The sequence below is a fragment of the Solanum pennellii genome, chromosome 8, assembly GCF_001406875.1.
Source record: "Solanum pennellii chromosome 8, SPENNV200".
NCBI lineage: Eukaryota > Viridiplantae > Streptophyta > Magnoliopsida > Solanales > Solanaceae > Solanum > Solanum pennellii.
Genome location: NC_028644.1, coordinates 3,087,036 through 3,105,902, shown reverse-complemented (window position 1 = coordinate 3,105,902; position 18,867 = coordinate 3,087,036). Strand labels below are relative to the sequence as shown.

General features: G+C 32.1%; 4 protein-coding genes and 1 pseudogene across 5 annotated transcripts; 4 read left to right on the top strand and 1 right to left on the bottom strand.

Annotated features, from left to right (window-relative positions):
- The first annotated feature begins 1,652 nt into the window (after positions 1-1,652).
- LOC107028345 (protein KINESIN LIGHT CHAIN-RELATED 1-like) lies at positions 1,653-4,682 on the top strand. Its single transcript, XM_015229374.2, has 3 exons — positions 1,653-2,616; positions 2,968-3,876; positions 4,245-4,682. The coding sequence occupies exons 1-3, from the start codon at positions 1,949-1,951 to the stop codon at positions 4,483-4,485; spliced, it is 1,818 nt and encodes a 605-aa protein (XP_015084860.1). The 5' UTR covers positions 1,653-1,948; the 3' UTR covers positions 4,486-4,682.
- A 1,123-nt stretch (positions 4,683-5,805) lies between these two features.
- On the top strand, positions 5,806-8,834 carry LOC107027062 (annotated as a pseudogene).
- A 77-nt stretch (positions 8,835-8,911) lies between these two features.
- LOC107027060 (NADPH-dependent aldehyde reductase-like protein, chloroplastic) lies at positions 8,912-13,209 on the top strand. 2 transcript variants are annotated; one of them, XM_015228228.2, is made up of 3 exons: positions 8,912-10,317; positions 11,916-11,952; positions 13,118-13,209. In XM_015228228.2, the coding sequence occupies exon 1, from the start codon at positions 9,477-9,479 to the stop codon at positions 10,296-10,298; it is 822 nt and encodes a 273-aa protein (XP_015083714.1). In that variant the 5' UTR covers positions 8,912-9,476; the 3' UTR covers positions 10,299-10,317; positions 11,916-11,952; positions 13,118-13,209. The 2 variants fall into 2 exon arrangements, with proteins under 2 accessions (XP_015083714.1, XP_027774582.1); XM_027918781.1 differs by lacking the exon at positions 13,118-13,209 and adding an exon at positions 12,508-12,603.
- LOC107027415 (bidirectional sugar transporter SWEET4-like) lies at positions 11,552-13,405 on the top strand. The gene is made up of 4 exons (XM_015228585.1): positions 11,552-11,588; positions 11,916-11,952; positions 12,508-12,889; positions 13,331-13,405. The coding sequence occupies exons 1-4, from the start codon at positions 11,552-11,554 to the stop codon at positions 13,403-13,405; spliced, it is 531 nt and encodes a 176-aa protein (XP_015084071.1).
- A 533-nt stretch (positions 13,406-13,938) lies between these two features.
- LOC107027061 (mitochondrial pyruvate carrier 1-like) lies at positions 13,939-16,389 on the bottom strand. The gene is made up of 5 exons (XM_015228229.2): positions 16,240-16,389; positions 14,643-14,759; positions 14,509-14,563; positions 14,289-14,424; positions 13,939-14,198 (listed from the first exon to the last, which is right to left on the bottom strand). The coding sequence occupies exons 2-5, from the start codon at positions 14,733-14,735 to the stop codon at positions 14,165-14,167; spliced, it is 318 nt and encodes a 105-aa protein (XP_015083715.1). The 5' UTR covers positions 14,736-14,759; positions 16,240-16,389; the 3' UTR covers positions 13,939-14,164.
- Positions 16,390-18,867: the final 2,478 nt, after the last annotated feature.

Genomic DNA, 18,867 nt, shown 5'->3' with positions numbered 1-18,867 from the left:
TATTTATAACATCGGCACAAACAATACTCATGCTCTTTAGATACAAACCAAAATAATTTATGAGACACATATAACACATATTTTATTGATGAATAATGCTAGTTTAATTTAATCTATAGATTATTGTCTTGTCTTTCGTTAGTTAAGTTTTTCATTTATTGTTAATTTTCTCTTCTAATTCAACTTTAATATTATGTGATACACTTTTAACACAAATTTAATTCATGTTGTAGTTTATTATTTGTTGCTATTAGATTACTTGTTTAATTCATTATTGATACAAGTTTAATTCACTCTATAAATTATTGTCTGGTGTTTCATTAGTTACATTTTTATTCATGCTTAATTTTCTTTTCTAATTCAACTTTTATATTTGAGTAATGCACTTTTAATACAAGCTAATTCACTTTGCGCTTTATTCGTTTGATTTGTTATGATCGAATTACTTGTTTAATTTATTATTGATACAAGTTTTATTCAATTTACAAATCACATACTGCTCTTTCGTTTGCTACATTTTGCATTCATAATTCGCTTCTAATTCAACTTTAATACGTGTGTAATACATTTTTAATTCAAGTTTAATTCGTTTGGAAGTTCACTATGTCTCTTCATTTGTTACAATTAGATTACTTGCGTTTAATTCGTTACTATACATGTTTAGTTCACTTATAGATCATTGTCTGGTCTTTCATTTACGTTTTCTATTCAAGTTTAATTCTCTCTTCTAGCTCAACTTTAATATTTGTATAACTTACTTTTAAATACAAGTTTAATTCATTTTACAGTTTATTGGTTGATTTGTTACAATTGAATTACTGGTTTAACTTATTATTGATACAAGTTTTATTCAGTTTATAGATTAAAAAAAAAAGCTCTTTCATTTGCTACATTTTGCATTCATATTTAATTCTCTTCTAATTCAACTTTAATATATGTGTAATACATTTTAAATTGAAGTTTAATTCATTTTAATTTGTAGTTCATTATGTCTCTTTATTTGTTACAATTAAATTACTTGTCTAATTAATTATTAATACAAATTTTATTCAGTAGAATTATTGACTATTCTACAAAAGAAAGTTGAAAAAGAAAGAAAGGAAAAAGAGTAAAAGTACGAGACAAGAAAGAACATGAAAAAAGAAAGAAAGGAGAAAGATTGAGACAGAGAAAGAACAATAAATTAAAAATAGAAGCAAGAGAGTAAAAGAAGAAAGAGGCGAGAGAGAAAATTCTTTTTAATAAAATATATAGTATTCTTATATATTGCTATAAATGGTAATAATTAAAAAATATATTTAAAATAAATAATTATTTTTTAAAAAGAATCTACTTAAGTAATTAATCCTTTATATTACTTAGATAATAATTTCACTATTAAACACTTAATTAATAGTCTCATATAATATAAATAATATTAAATAATTTAAAATTTCATATTTTAATTGGCGATTTTTTAGAAAAGATAAAAAATTATTAATTTGGATAAAATAGTAACTAGTCAATAATATGTTTTTACATGTTATAATATATTAGACAATTAATTACAAATAATAAGACTTAATTAAAAATAATATTAAAATAATTAAAAGTGAAATACATAGGTGAATAATAATTCTTTCTCTATAAATAGACTATAAAGAATAATACGAAGAGGGGTTGGAGAGTCAAAGTAAAATATAAATGAGTTGGAGATGTGTCCGCTCAAAGTCTTATCTGTTTCATTTTTCTTATTAACGGTTGGTTTACGTTAGCTAAATTTCATTTTCTCTCTAATTAGTCTCATTTTTAACTTCTTAATTATCCCATTAATCACCTCTTCACTATTCACTTATCACAAAATCACTGCTTAATAAAACAGATTATAGTCTGCCAAATTTAGATTAATTAACTTCTTAAGCAAAGAGTGCTTTTCTTTTCTTTTTTTTTGCATTTTCGAGCTGTTGCAATGCCGGGATTAGTTTCAGTCAAAACTCCGCCGGAAACTCCGGCGTTAAGAATATCAGTTTCCGATGAGAACCACGGCCGAAACGGGTCGGGCTCTAGTAGATCCGAACAAGTTAATCCGAAAACGAACTCACCTGCGCCACGACGACCTCCATCACCGTCAACTTCACGGGCGAAGCCATCTCCGGATCGGGGCTCCGGAAAGAAGAAATCTCCCCCGGAGAAGGTTGAAATCGACGAGTCATCTCTTGACAATCCGGATCTAGGGCCGTTCCTGTTAAAGCTAGCGCGTGACACCATTGCCTCCGGTGAAGGTCCGAATAAAGCACTAGACTATGCTTTACGAGCTGCGAAGTCGTTTGAGAGGTGCGCAGTTGACGGTGAGCCGAGTTTGGATCTAGCTATGAGTCTGCACGTTGTGGCAGCTATATATTGTAGTTTGGTGAGGTTTGATGAAGCTATTCCAGTGCTAGAAACGGCGATTAAGGTGCCGGAAGTTTCAAGAGGTGCAGATCATGCTCTTGCGGCGTTCTCAGGGTATATGCAGCTTGGTGATACGTATTCTATGCTAGGACAATTGGATCGGTCAATTGAGTCTTACAAAGAAGGGTTGAAAACGCAGATGGAAGCTTTGGGAGACACAGATCCAAGAGTCGCAGAGACTTGTAGGTAATGCATCTTATCCCATTGCTCCTGGCATTTGAAGTCTTCGCAAATTTTGCATTTTTAGTTCTTTATGTTACATGTTTATCTGTATAAGTGGTTTGTTTGGGCATTTGAAGGCGGGATAAACCTATTGTTTCTTGTATATTTCCAAATATTGTCACTCGTATTTCTGAATAATCGAATTGGATTATGGACAAAAACATTTTACTGCAAAGCAGATGAATTCATTGTAAAACTTTAAATAACAGATGCTTGTGATTGAGGTCAATAAGCCTTTGGTAGTCATTCGATTTCAAGATGGCGAAGTGTTTTCTTGGATTTAATTATTTTGATACGACTGAATTGGAATTGTAGGTACTTGGCTGAGGCTCATGTTCAGGCAATGCAGTTTGATGAGGCTGAGAGTTTGTGTAAGAAAACATTGGAAATCCATCGTGTGCACAGTCCTCCAGCTTCTCTTGAAGAGGCAGCTGATCGTCGTTTGATGGCTCTAATATGTGAGGCTAAATGTGATTATGAGTCAGCCCTTGAGCACCTTGTACTTGCCAACATGGCTATGATTGCCAATGGACAGGAAACTGAGGTTGCAGCTATTGATGTTGGAATAGGGAACATCTACTTGTCGTTGTCTCGTTTTGATGAGGCCGTCTTCTCCTATCAGAAGGCACTCACTGTTTTCAAATCATCTAAGGGTGACAACCATCCTTCAGTTGCATCTGTCTATGTAAGGCTGGCTGACCTATACTACAAGACAGGAAAACTGAGGGAATCCAGATCCTATTGTGAGAATGCCCTCAGAATATACGCAAAACCTGTACCTGGAACAACCCCTGAAGATATTGCCTGTGGATTGACGGAAATTTCAGCAATATATGAGTTATTTAATGAACCCGAGGAGGCCCTGAAACTGCTGCTCAAGGCAATGAAACTAATAGAGGATAAACCAGGACAGCAAAGTACCATTGCTGGCATAGAGGCACGAATGGGTGTTATGTTTTATATGGTCGGGAGATATGAAGAGGCGCGGAGTTCCTTAGAAAATGCAGTGATAAAACTTAGAGCCAGTGGTGAGAGGAAATCAGCTTTCTTCGGAGTTGTTTTAAATCAGATGGGATTATCTTCTGTACAACTGTTTAAAATAGATGAGGCTGCTGAGTTATTCGAAGAAGCTAGAGAAATTCTGGAACAGGAGTGTGGCCATTGCCATCAAGATACCCTTGGTGTGTATAGCAATCTTGCCGCCACTTATGATGCTATTGGAAGGTAATATTAATATTTGAGCATTTTCTTTTACATCTCTAGATGAAACGAAGAACCAGTATAGGCAATGCCAGCTTGTTAGACTAAGGAATAGTAGCAGTATATTACAAGTATCTTACATTTATTTTGTGGTTTATTATACGTTATGAACTGTCATGCTCATGTACCAAATCCATATGCATTGAGTGCTTTAGAGGTTCCATTTGTAGTAGAATAGACCGATATGTTGTTCTGATTCTATTCCACTTAATGAAAATGACCTCTCTATCGTCATCAGAGAAAGCCATAACTGGTTTGGTGGCCTCTGTATATTACCTCTCAAAGTGTATTTTTTATGTTAATGTTGTTCTGACCTTTTATGTAACATACAGAGTGGATGATGCTATTGAGATTCTGGAGTACGTTCTTAAACTGAGAGAAGAAAAACTCGGAACTGCAAATCCTGATTTCAACGATGAGAAAAAGAGGCTGGCTGAATTATTGAAAGAAGCAGGCAGATCTCGGAACAAAAACCCGAATTCCTTAGAGAATCTTATTGATCCAAACTGTAAAAGGACGACGAAGAAGGAGACTTCATCAAAGAAGTGGTCTGCATTTGGGTTTAGAAGTTGATTCTGTCGAGCAAAAATGTTTCTGTAAACATTGTAGAGGTATTGTATAGGAAGCTAAGCTAATATCATTATAATCTGGTAAAGGTGTTGTCCTTTTGAATTCATGTCATTTATCTTTGTTTTCATTCATTGCTTGATTGTTTGTCAGTTTGTAATTTGATGATGTTTCTGTTGTCAATTTTTCCCCTCTAAATTTTACTTTCAGTTTCAACAAAACCAATCAATGTTTATCTATGGAAGTAAATTACAAAGATCTGACGTTAGAGAAAAATGTCTTATAGTATAGCTGATATGAGTGTTATGTCATTTGCTGACAACATTTCTGTTAGGATTATCATCCAAATGATAAAAAGAAAAAAAAAAGAAGGGAAAATTTTAATAAATTTAGGAATAGCAGCAGAGCTACATAGCCTAAAAGATGGGACGTTGAATATCCTTCGTCGAAAAATTATATTTCACAGAAAAATATATCGCGAATACATATTGCTTCAATTACTTTATACTTTGGTATTATATTTTCTTCCTGGTAAGGGCATACAAAATTGAACAAAAAAAATCAACAAAAACTGCAAAAGAGTCAAATTGGAAAAAGATATCCGACTATACTTAGGTTGGATTGGATTGGTCTTAACTAAAAAATCAACCCAAAACCTGATCAACCGGACAATATGTACATAATTTAATTTTATATTTTATATTATATAAAAATATTTAGTTTGATATAATTTCTAAATACAAACTTAAAATCTTGAATCGTCCAATAAAGGTTATACCATTTATGTTAATAATTTTAAAAAAGCTCAAATCAAAATCAAACTCATACTAATGCTAACCAAAAAAATAGTTTAACACTAAAAATGACAATAATAATGTTGAATATTTGTTTTTAGTTTTACATTGGTTTAGACAACTAAAATACATAATCTAATTTTATTTTTTCTTTAATATTTGGTCGTGTTATTAATACTTATTAGACTTATTTTACCATGATTTAGTATTTTAAAATTATGGTCATTTTCATTATAACTTATTAATTTGCAATATTTTTTTCATGCACTTCCATTATTTTTTTTGTTGATCAATATTTTAGTGCTATCACTCATATCATATTTTGTGTTATTTTCTTAAGAAACACCTTAGATAGTTATATTTTGGTAGGACTAAAGAATATTTGAATCACAAATTAATTATATGTTTGTATTGAATACTTATCGGAAAAACCAGAAAAAACCCAAGGTTGAAAATTTTGAATTTTATTAATTTGATTTGGTTTAAAGATTTAAATATCCAACATAAATTGTTTGTTTTGATATTGAAAAACCCAAACCAATCCGTCCATTACACCCTTACTTGCTAGTTGCTACCATGCTTCATATTCTTTTCTTGCTCTCTACCCCAAAAGATAGGAGTAAAACTTGCATATATCTTATTTTTCTTCATTCTACTTATGAAATTAGACAGAGTATATTATTATTTTGATGAAATTTCTAGCTACGCCAAGTATATCATGATACTCTCCATACTCATGGCTACATATAGTAGTACCATTTCAAAAGTAAGGCTTATTCTTGCTTGAGTTCATCCTCATCCATTTCAAATTTCCTCTCTCATTACCTCTTCAAATTATAATTAGCCAACTGCATATAGTCCAACAAATGGTGGGTTCAAGCCCAATACTTCATGCAATATTAGTATGTTATCCACTACAAGGCCATGTTGTTCCCACAATACAACTAGCAATCAAACTTGCACAAAAAGGCTTCACTATAACCTTCATCAATACCGAGTCCACACACTATCAGATCACTCAAAAGAATAGTAATATCGACATATTTTATAGCGTTCAAGGTCATCAAGACCTAGATATTATACGTTATATGACGGTGTCTGATGGGCTACCAGTAAATTTTGATAGGTCATTGAACCATGACCAATTCATGGCTTCTTTATTACATGTGTTCTCAGCTCATGTTGAAGAAGCTTTGGTGAAAATTATGGAGTCAAAATTAGATCCTCCAGTGACCTGTTTGATTGCTGATTCATTCTTTGTGTTTCCTGGAAAATTGGCTAAGAAATATGGACTTTTATACATCTCTTTTTGGACGGAACCAGCTTTGGTTTTTACCCTTTATTATCATCTTCATCTCATGAAGTTACATGGCCACTTTGGTTGTATTGGTAAGCCTTACTAAGTTCGTTTTAATCTCTTATTACAATTACAAGATCTTTCGAGGAAAAATGTTCAAAAATGCTCCTTAACTTTGCAATTTATCTTACCTTTATCCTTCGTCTATCTTCCGGTCGGCGAAGTCAGGATTAAGAGTTTGGGGTTCTAAATTTCGTTAATAATCGTCAATCAATTTTGTTAGGGGTTCACAAATCAATGTACATATATATATTTAATTAATTTCTAGTACAAATATAGGATCTACGAAAAAGCTACTGGATTCGTTCAAACCCATGAACCCTCACCTAGCTCCGCCTCTAAGTCCATGCACGCTCTCACCATTATCTTTAGTCTCAAATATGTCCCTCCTACTATTGGTTTTCCACATCGGAAAAGTTTGGTTAGTTTTCGTCTCAGATGATCATGCTACTAATAGTTATTCATTATCTCATAAAGTCATCTTTCTTCTTGATTCTAATTAGTTGAGTGACCATCTCAGAAATCTACTCGTCTTCGACTTCTCTACCTACAAAATATATAAGAAACCTATCTTTTAGTGCTGAAAATTTCAAGACTACGATTCATTAATTTTGTACTATATGTTATAACTTTTTATTTTGATGTTTGTTGTTGATTTGAGGTCAGATATGCGTGAAGACCCTATTGACTACATACCAGGAGTTCAATCAATAAAGCCAAAGGACCTAATATCATATCTTCAAGAAACAGACACAACCTCAATGTGTCATCAAATTATTTTCAATGCATTTAGGGCCCGTTTGGATGGGCTTAATAAAAGCAGCTTTAAAAAAGTACTTTTGAAAGTGCTGAAACTTATTTTTAAAATAAGCAGTTATGTGTTTGGATAAAAGTGCTGAAGTTGCTATGCCAAACGTGAAAAGGGAAAAATGAAAGAAAGAGATGTTAGGGTTATGTGGGTAATTTGGAGATTGTATAAAAATATTAAGGGCAAAAAGATAAAAATGTGGTCAACTTAAAACAGCTTATAAGCTAAAAAAAAAAAGCACCTCTATCCCAGCTTTTAACTTTTGACTTAAAATAAGTTATTTTGAGTATTGCCAAACAGCTAAATAAGTCAAAAATCAGCTTTTAAGTCAGTTTGATCAGCTTTTAAGCTGAGCCAAACAGGCTCTTAGTGATGTAAGAAATGCTGATTTTATCTTATGTAATACTATTCTAGAACTCGAACTCGAAATCATATCAACTCTACAAATTGAGAAGCCATTCTACGCGATAGGACCTATCTTCCCACCCGAGTTCACCAAGAGAGGTGTGACTACTAGCATGTGGTTCGAGTCCGACTGCACCCACTGGCTCGACTTGCAACAACATCCAATTGTTTTATACGTGTCATTTGGTAGCTATGCCCATATTACCAAAAATGACCTTGTGGAAATAGCTTATGGTTTATCATTAAGTAAAGTTAGTTTTATTTGGGTGCTCCGACCCGATATTGTAAGTTCCGATGACCCGAAGCTGTTACCTAAAGATTTCGAAGGAGAAATTTGTGGTCGTGGTTTAGTCGTACCTTGGTGTTGTCAAAAACAAGTGTTGACTCACCCAGCAATCAGAGGATTCTTGACTCATTGTGGCTGGAACTCGATTCTGGAAGCCATTTGGTGTGAAGTTCCATTGCTTTGTTTCCCTTTGCTCACTGATCAATTCACTAATCGAAAATGAGTAGTCGATGATTGGAAAATCGGACTTAATTTGTGCGATAAAAATCCAATTACTAAGGTTGAAATTTCGGAGAAAATACATAATTTTATGTATCGAAAATTGAGTGATGAGTGTAGAAATGCAATTAAGGAAGTGAAGAAAACGTTAGAGAATGCATTAAGAGCTGACGGATCATCAGAGAAAAATTTAGATAATTTCATGGGAAGAGTGTGTAAATAAAATAAGTTTGAACTTATTGGAATTATTAGATGAATTATTGGTATTCATTCGAGTTTTCGGATATTATTAATCATTTGTGATTGTTTTTTTTTGCACACTTATTTGAATGTCCATAATGTATTGTAATGTGAATTGTGGTGTATTGCAATGTATTATTTTACTAAATATCGTGTTTAAATAGATTGTATCATTTTTCGTTATTATATAATGTCACTCATTTTGAATTATTTTTTAGCCAAAAACATCTTTATGTCAATATTTGAACGGATATAAAATATAAAAATAAATAATGACTTTGAAATATTTATCAAATTGCCCTTCAAAATAGACTTATTTTTCTCTCTCTTCATGAATATATTTGAATACTATTTCTAAAATTAAGTGGGAATAACAAGGATAAAAAATAAATTACACCTTCAAAATAATTAACGTACAAGTAAATACGACATTCTTTTTGAGACTAACCAAAGAGGAAAGGATGCCACAAGAAACGAAACGGATAGAGTATTCTTTTGGGTTAGCTTTTTCCAACCAATAATGAAATTATGTGGAAAATTAATTATTTGACAAAAATTTTAAGTTAAAGGATATAGATTGAGAGTGTTTTTGGCCAAAAACTATAAAAAATAGAGTAAGAGATAGAACAAATATAAAAATGTTGTATAAATAATTATGTGAGTATTTTAAAACAAGGTGTAAGGTAGTGTTTGGGTATGATATTATTGTTAAACAAATCATAAGATTAGTATTTCATTAAATAATTGAATTGAAAAAGAATCAATTATCTTTCCAATGAACAAAGAATTTTTAATCATCAGTTTGATGGATTTTATATACCATCGAATTGGTTCGGTTGGTTCATCTTCCCCTGTATTATTAATTTTAAAGCTGTTATTTCTTCATTCATGGCGGAATCAAACGAAAACGTACCTGCTCAAAAATTGCCGCTCGAAAATCGGGTAGCTATCGTTACCGGATCTTCTCGAGGCATCGGAAAAGCAATTGCACTTCATTTAGCTTCTCTCGGTGCTAAGCTCATCATCAACTATTCCTCCTCAAACTCCACTACTCTAGCCGACGACGTCGTTTCTCAAATCAATTCTAATAAATCCGTTAACAATTCCGCCGTACCTGCCGTCGCTGTCGCCGTTAGAGCTGATATCTCAGATCCGGACGAGGTGAGATCCCTATTTGACGCAGCTGAATCAGCTTTTCAATCTCCGGTCAACATCTTAGTGAACTCCGCCGCCGTGTGCGACGGAAAGCGTCCAACGATTATGAACACAGATCTCGAGGACTTCGATAGGACTTTTAGCGTGAATACTCGTGGATCCTTCTTATGCTGTAAGGAAGCTGCGAACAGAATGATAAATCGCGGCGGCGGAGGAAAGATTATATGTGTGACGTCATCTGCGACGGCGTCATTTCGGGCTGGGAACGGTGCGTACACGGCATCGAAGGCGGCGGTTGAAGCAATGGTGAAAATACTGGCGAAGGAACTAAAAGGAACAGGAATAACGGCGAATTGTGTGGCGCCGGGACCGATAGCGACGGATATGTTTTTCAGTGCAGCAACAGAGGAGAAAGTGAAGAAGGTGATCGATGAATGTCCACACGGAAGACTCGGCCAGTCGGAAGATGTTGCTCCGGTCGTGGGATTTTTGGCCAGCGATGCTTCTGAATGGGTGAATGGACAAATTATTCGTGTCAATGGCGGTTACATCTGATCACTTAGTTGCATGCGAGGTTTGTTAAAAGTGTTCTTTTTATATGTTAGTGATTTTTCGTAAAATCATCTTTACAGTGGTCTTTTAGCAAAAGAAGAAAATTTAAATTTCCAGTGCCAAATGACGTTTTTACATTGGTTTGGAGTGTATTTTTACTCCTCCACACGTCTATCAAATGTGAGTACACAGCTATTGTGAAAATGGGTCAAAAAGTATTTATTTATCGTGATTTCAAATAGTTCCATCGGGTAATAAAACTTTTGCAAATTTTTTGAGAATTTAGGACAGTTTCATGTGATCGAACTTTTAGAAAAAAAAATTATTTATGTCATTAGTTAAAAGTTTGACTCATTTATATCATTATCATTAAAAAAAAGGCTTATTCATGCCATTATTTTTTAATGGTGCCTTTGCAAAACCATTTTTTTGATATGTGGCCAATTATAATTCGACCACGTCATTAATTTTTCTTTTTTTAAATATAATTCTGAAAACAAATGATTTTTAAATTTTTTTTTATTAAATAAATTGATGACATGGCCGAATTATAATTGGCCACGTCATTAATTTTTTTAATTAAATTTTTTTTAAAAAATTAATTCAATTTTTTTCAGAATTATATTTTTTTAAAAAAAAAATTGATGACGTGGCTGAATTATAATTGGTCACGTATCAAAAATGATTTTGCAAAAACACGGTTAAAAAATAATGACATGAATGAGCCTTTTCTTAACTTTTAACTGGCGGTATATTTGAGCCTTTTCTGAAAGTTCAATGGCATATTTGAGTCTTTTCTCCTCTTATTTTAATATATTTCAAATTTTACTTTTCTATGTTATTTTTAACATATAATATATATCTTGTTTTTATTTTACTTTTTACATCTCTAAATAATTTCTCATGATTTATAATTTCATATGTGTTTTAATAAAATAGATATTAATTACTTATTATTCTTTAAGGAATGCAAAATCCAAAATAAACTATTAATATGTGAATATTTTTACTTCAAATTTGACTTCAATCCAGAATGAAAACAAAAGAAAAAATAAGTATAAGTTTGACTTCGAATTTAGTGTAAGCCAAAGATAATAATAATAATTAATTAATGAGTAATTTTATCTTTGACCAACTATAATAGCTGCAAAAAATAATTAATTCTCTTTTCCCCAATTTATTTGGTGTTCTTTTTTTCATTTCCCCACACCCTCCTCCAAATTTAGCATTTGTTCCTCTCTTTTTTCTTCATTGACATGGATATTGATAGAGAGCATGCTTTTGGTCTTTTTGGTTAGTTTTCCTCTATTTCTAAGTTTGTTGGGTGATGAAGTAAAAAAGTTTCTTGCAGTCCCTTTTTACCTTTATTGCTTGAACTCTTTAAAAATATAGTGTTAATTGTGTCGGATCTTCGAAAAGTACACTAATTTTGAAGAATCTGACAAGCGCACTTTTAAAGAATCCAGCACGGCATGTGCACGTGTCACTGACTATTTGAAGAATTAGAGCAACATAGCTTTCTACCCTATCAAAAACAATTATACACACAAATACACTCAACTGATGACTTGTTTCTCTCATTATGTTTTGTTGATATGACTTTTGATATGTTTATTTCAGGAAGCATCAGTGCATTCATCTTGTTGCTTTCACCCTTGTAAGTATGCTTTATACATGTTTCTCCATTTATTGAGTTCTCAAGATAATTTGAAGGATGTGTCTTTATGTCTTGTTTACTTATACTCTACCTTAAAATTTGCATACACTTTATCCTCTCCAGATTCCTATATATTCCACTATGTGGCATTACATTATATTTTTTGTTGCTGTCTTGTTATTTATAGTCAATGGCAAATTACTCTTGTTTGGGACCGTAGCATATTAGTTGTTAAATTTACTTAATATCCAAGTGAAATAAGCAACTTAGTACTCCTCTATCCCAGTTTATATGATATTTTCGGATTTTCGAGAGTCACATAATTTAAATTTAATCGGAAAATTCGCGCATGGAGTTTTCAACTTTTTTTAAACAAAATTTATATTTGTAAACTGATAATTCAGAATGACTAAAAGATCTAACAAAAAAATTATGACCAAAGATAAATTTGTTTAAATCTCAAAATCTGAAAGTCACATAAAATGGAACGGAGGAAAGTAATTAATCAAAACTTGTTCACCTCTTGCTCATTAACTTCTTAAACTGTCTTTTTAGGCCTACATTTATTCACATATGGAAGAAGAAATCAGTGGAGAAATTCTCAGCATTTCCATACATTGTTGCATTCCTAAACTGTGGCCTTTGGCTTTTATATGGACTTCCATGGATTCAACAACAAAGAAGCCTTCTTATGATGACCATTAATGGACTTGCACTTGCCATTGAAATGGTGTACTTGATGCTATTTGTGTTGTACTCTAAAAAGGAAAAAAGGATGAAAATTCTCTTTATCATCTTAAGTGAAATTGTGTTCATTGTTTCACTTGCTATTCTTGTTGCAACTCTTGTCCATTGCCACAAAAAGAGATCCACAATTGTTGGTACTAGTTGCATTGTGGCAAATATTTTGATGTATGCTTCTCCTTTGACCATCATGGTAAATATATAATTTCCTTTTTTACATACTTGTGTTTTTTCTAGAATGTTCACTAAATAAAATCAACAAAAATAAACTGACTTTATATATACTGTGTAATTTTTTAGCGAAGGGCCAGGTTTTCAGATTGGTTCCCTTTGCATCCCTCTTAGCTTCGGCCTTAGCATATGTGTGAAATCTATGTCTGTAGAATATATAGAGAACTTTTGATACTTTTTGCTATTGTAGAAATTGGTGATAAAAACCCAGAGTGTGGAGTACATGCCCTTCTATCTTTCCTTTTTCTCCTTTCTATGCAGCATAAGTTGGACTGCTTATGCCATCGTTCGTGTCGAATTCTACCTTCTTGTGAGTATTGTTCACTTACTTTATACTGTCAACGTATATAAGTTAAGTTAAGTCCTTCTAGATTGCTCTAAATTTTTCACTTCTTTATTTCAGACAGCAAATGTGATGGGAGCAATTCTGGGGCTATTACAACTAATGCTTTATGTAACCTATTACGAGTATACTTAGCGACAGATACCAGAAAGACAAGCTCAAGTAAAACTCGACATGGTTGAGAAGACGGTCTCTGGAGCAGCCCAAAAGACGAGCAACGATACTAGTGTTTAACTTAAAGTTTGGAAGGCCCATATTCTGACGATTTTGAGTCATTAGACCAACGTCGATGAGTCTATTTTCTTTTCATAGCACCCAACCCCGCGCCCCTCTTCAGTATACGAACAAAGACAAGATATAGCAACCAATAGAAGCAACAGTCTTCACCTACTCGATAGATCATATCCTTGTTCTTTATCTTTGATTTGGACTTTATGGTGCACATGACAGCTAAAAGTTAAATGAACCTTCGGTTTAACTTAACTTTAAAATAGTTCACGAGCTAGGATTACTCAAGATCATATAAAGAGAAAACAAACTCATCCCACACCCTAATGTAGGGCTCTCGCCCTCGCCCTCCAAGACTGGATATCTGAAGCATGAACAATATGATCGGATGCTCAACATTAAGTAAACCAAAAATTGAGATAAGTATGACTCTGATAATATGATAAGAAATGAATCTTGTGCGGGTGAAATCACAAATATATTTTAAATTCTTCCATACTAACATTTCTTGCCATTCAAATTATGCTATTTACTGAGGCATATGTAATACTTTGAGTTCTAGTTCAGCTCTTGGATGATCAAGGACAATAAATCTGTGCAAACAGAGATATCGAAAATTACCAAAACTATAGACATGTTCAGAATTAAACAGGAAAGAACACTAGATCACTCTGCTTTGTCTGCTTTCTTCTTCAAATATCTGCACATACGATGGGGAAACAAACATAAACACAAATGATTGGGTAGCATATATTTGCAAAACATACGAAAAATTAGAGTAATCGCTTACCCTTGACTTTTTGCCCAACGCGATAGCTGATAAAGTTGCACAGTCTCATTCGAGGCATGAGATACCATTAGTAGATAATTACGCGGCTGTACCATCCATGCAAATCTCATGAACAGTGCAGAGTACACACACATTACTGCATTATCAGAAGGAAAAGAAGATAGATGCATTAATCGTCCTTAAAGCCAGCAGCATCTGTTTAAACAGAGAAGTCCTATACCTGAGGTCATGTTGCGTGATATCATTTCTGGAGGTTTCTGTGTGTCTACGAGTCCCTGCAATGTACGTAAAGATAACTCAAGTACAATGTCAACGAAAAGAAAACGAACATCATGTTATTCTAGATAAGTGTACAGCAATGATGAATCCCCAATTGCCTATGGGACCCCAAAAATGAGTTGTTTTAGGGCCAACAGGACTGTTCAAAAATGCCTTGAAGCTAGCCATACGCGATACAACGTGTGGAATTGCCTGCAATTTAACAACAACTATTTAGTATACAAAGCGAAAACACCAGATATTCTGTTACAGAAATCTGTCTAGGCTAACATACCAACAGGCAGAAGCAGCAAAAACAGAACACATATCAATTGAGCGCGAAGATTTGAGAACTTAATGAATCCGAATAGAGTTGTAACTACAACAACTTTAATATACAACCACAATCAAATCAAGATTTAGGCCAAATACATTAGCAGATCCCTAAACTTGTTGGGTTTTTTCCCTCAGGTACCTCAACTACGTCATTTTCCTATTGAATCAGTGAACCCCCATAATTTGTTCCGTTTAAACAAACACCGTTGTCTGATGTAGAACTAGATTTGTTAGGAGTATTGATAGAGGATACATATGTTGTTCCACAACTCATTAGTCCAATTGATAGTGAAAATGTTCGAGAATAATTGTGTTTTACTTAAGTCATTTGAACACATTAGAAAACAAATGAGACTAACACGGTTTGTCTTCATTCATTTAATCAAAATTATTACAATTCGAATACAATTGAAGGCATTTACAATAGAAAAGCCGATCAAAATCAACCAACAGTGTTTTAAAGGAACAAATTATGTGTGGTTCAATGATCAATAGAAAAATGACGTAGTTGAGGTACCTGAGGGAAAAACCCAACAAGTTTAAGGATCTGTTTATGTATTTAGCCCAAGATTTATAAGAAAATTTGTTGACCAAAAACAACATTGCAAAAATGAGGATCAAAGCAGTTAAAATGACCAATTTCTTATATTCTTAACACAACCAAATCATCTGAGTCAATCTTAATCAAACAAAATCAAATGTGTCTCAATCACAAGCTAGTTCTGGTTGATTATATGGATCTTCACTATATATGTTGTTTTGTAATAGACTAACAAGAATTGTGATAGAGTAGTAAGTACTCGTTCTTCGTTAACGAAGAGGTTTTGGGTCGAGTTCCGCTCGGTATAGAATCACCTTTGTTAGGGAGCACTTACCTTATTGGATTTCCCAACACAGATATAAGTTTAGATTCGAATTTAATCGAGCTTCAATATGAATACCCAAAAAAAATTAAAAAAAATATTTTTTGTAATAGAACTGATCCTACTTAAACTAATTATTGGGATACGAGATAATTATTTTTATGACCACACAAAACACGGATATAAACACTATTTTATTAAAAAAAATAGGAAGATACAAAATTTCTCCAATAAACATTTTTTTTCAAAAACTGTACTCGATACAACTCCATTTTTTGAAATTTTACTGGTTATATTATCACAAAAGTTTCATTTCTTCATGACCCATATATCAAAAATTAAAAACATACATATTCAAGCCATAAAATCGATAATAACTGAGTTAAACAAACATCAATTTTAACCAAAAAAAAAGAACAGTAAAAATTCCAAAACTCCAAATTAAATAATATTCTTTGCATCTAAATTTAATTAAAAATTAATCAAAATCGTACCTTAATCAGAGATCTGAAAAGTGGGTTGCTCCCAAAAAATGGCTTCCATTATCGATTACTTGTGTATGTATATATAGTATTATAATATGATCTTATTTATGGTAAGCTAATGGTGTACTAGTGTATAGTTGCCAAATTAGAATTGAAATTATTTTTCTATAATTTCTTTTTAAGTTTTTTTTTTTATAAATATTTAATAATTTAATCCTTAGGAGCTTTCTCTTTTAAGTAACATAAAAAGTGGACCACTTGGTTACATCCTATCCTGTTATTCTTACAATAACTTGTATTTATAAAGTTAATAAACAGAAACAGAAACAGAAATAAGATGAAGCAGAATACAAAAAATAATCCGAGTCCACAGAAACTACTGTGTGTCCTTAAGAAATTTAATCCCCTCACTGTACCCAAGGTTATGGATTAATTTCTCCCAAGATAAAACGGATTAAACCTGTTAAAGAAATAGCGGTACCTCAAATTTCTTTAACTTCAACGAACTTAAGAACAGCAACAAGTCACACAGACTCAGTCGATCGACACTTTAATTTTATTTGAGAGAAAATAAATGCAGAGAAAGAAAAAAAATTTCAGTGATTAAAAAATCAAAAATTGACTTCCTTTTATAGCCATTTTCAGCAAGGAACATGTCTGTTCAGTGAAATCTGTTCAGACCCATTTTATCCAGAAAGTTGTGTCTTTTGGAAAAAATAACAACTTTTCAAAAAATTGTCTGTTAGGAAAATAACTACTTTTTGGAAAGTAACGACTTTTCGAAAAGTAACGACTTTTCAGAAGGAGTAATAACTTTTCGGAATGTTACTGTTACCTGCAAATTTATAAGAAATGACTTTTCATTTGCACTTTGCAAATGACTTTTCATTTTCCCTCCAAAGTAGTTCCCTCACTTTTCATATTCTCTCTTTTCTTTTCCCATTCACACTTGCTAAAACCCAACACATCCGCCCATACTCCAGCACAGGTTAATAATAACGAGTTTTTAGAAGTTATCGTGCGAGTTTTGCTTTTAATCAAGCTTTTTTCGTTTCGAAATTGAAAAAGATCACTCTGAAAAGAATATTGCAAATTCGTCATCTCAACTTGTATTTTTAATGTGTTAGTTAAACACTTTGAATTATTTATAAAATGATCATTTAAATACCTATTTAAAATTTATGCACTGTATCAATATTGGATGACTGTATACGAGACATAATGAAAATGAGTTGATATGTTTAATTAGAAATGGAGATTAATCTCAAAGTTAGATATGTTTATTTGCGAGTTAAGATTAATTTTAACAATATGTTTATGTATTATATCAAAATATAGTGACAAACTATGAAATTATTGGAAAAGTAATTTTGGAATCCAAAAGGAAGTATTCATACTTGTGTCTAGGTTCATTCTTTATTAATACATTTATTGTGGTTAAATATCTTTTATTGATTAGTCATTAATCATCTTTAATTAGTCATTAAATGACCATTTGAATAGCCATTAATACAATATCTTAAATTCTTCCAACATTATTGGATTCAATTTTTCCAATACCGTTGAAAAGTTCAGCCATAAATGCTTGTCCAATTCTTGACTAATACTCCTAGTTCTAGTTTTATATAAGAAGAGATTATTAAATTTTAGAAAAAATTTTATACTTGATAAAATATTTTAAAATAATATTTTTTGACTTATCTCAAGCTATAATAATTCTTTATAAATATTCGTGATAAAGCATTTTCCATAAAAAAATTTAATAAATATTTGTGTCAACTTACACCTAACGTACTAATTTCAAGGACTACATGATCAATATATTGTGACAAAAACTAATATAATCGAAATACATTCGTAAAATTACGTAGCTAAGTAAATTTATATTACTTAACTTGTCATTATAGCTATAATTTTCTATAATTATCATTCGCAACTAACATTAGAGCTGTCAATATAGTCTAGCTCATCCCATTCGGGTTAATCCACACATGCATGCTTTGACATTTTACAAATCAAGTCATGCTAGCTCATTTTTGACATGGGCCAGAAAACGATCGACCTGAACCCACAGTACATGGTTTACACGCTTGTCAGGCCAATCTACTTTTTTAAAAATTATATTTTTTTATAATTATTAAATTAAATTATAAATTATAATTTAGAAATATTATCATAAATATCAACAAAACAATATTACATGATGTTAATGTTACTACTTGTTAATCAAATTCACAAATAAAATTATTTTTATAATATTTATTAAGTTCTTTTTTCAAGTAAAAGTATAAATATCAAATAGAAATATTAACCTTAATTTTAAATTTTAATATTATATTATATTTTTTAATAAATTTTTATCGGTCCACGGGCTAGCCCTACCTATAATTCTCAAGCCCCACAATCAATAGGCTTATTCAGGCCGCGCAAAAAAGTATTTTTTGTTAAATTGGCTCCAAAAATCTTAACTCAACCCTATTAAATTCTAGGTTAGGCCAGGTCGATCCAACGAGCCTAACCCATATTGAGGGCTCTAGCTAACATTAACATTAACTACATGGGTTGACTTCGAGTTTATATAAGTAGCAACGTTTGTATAATTCGCAATTAATAATTTTTCGTTTGATTTTTATTTGT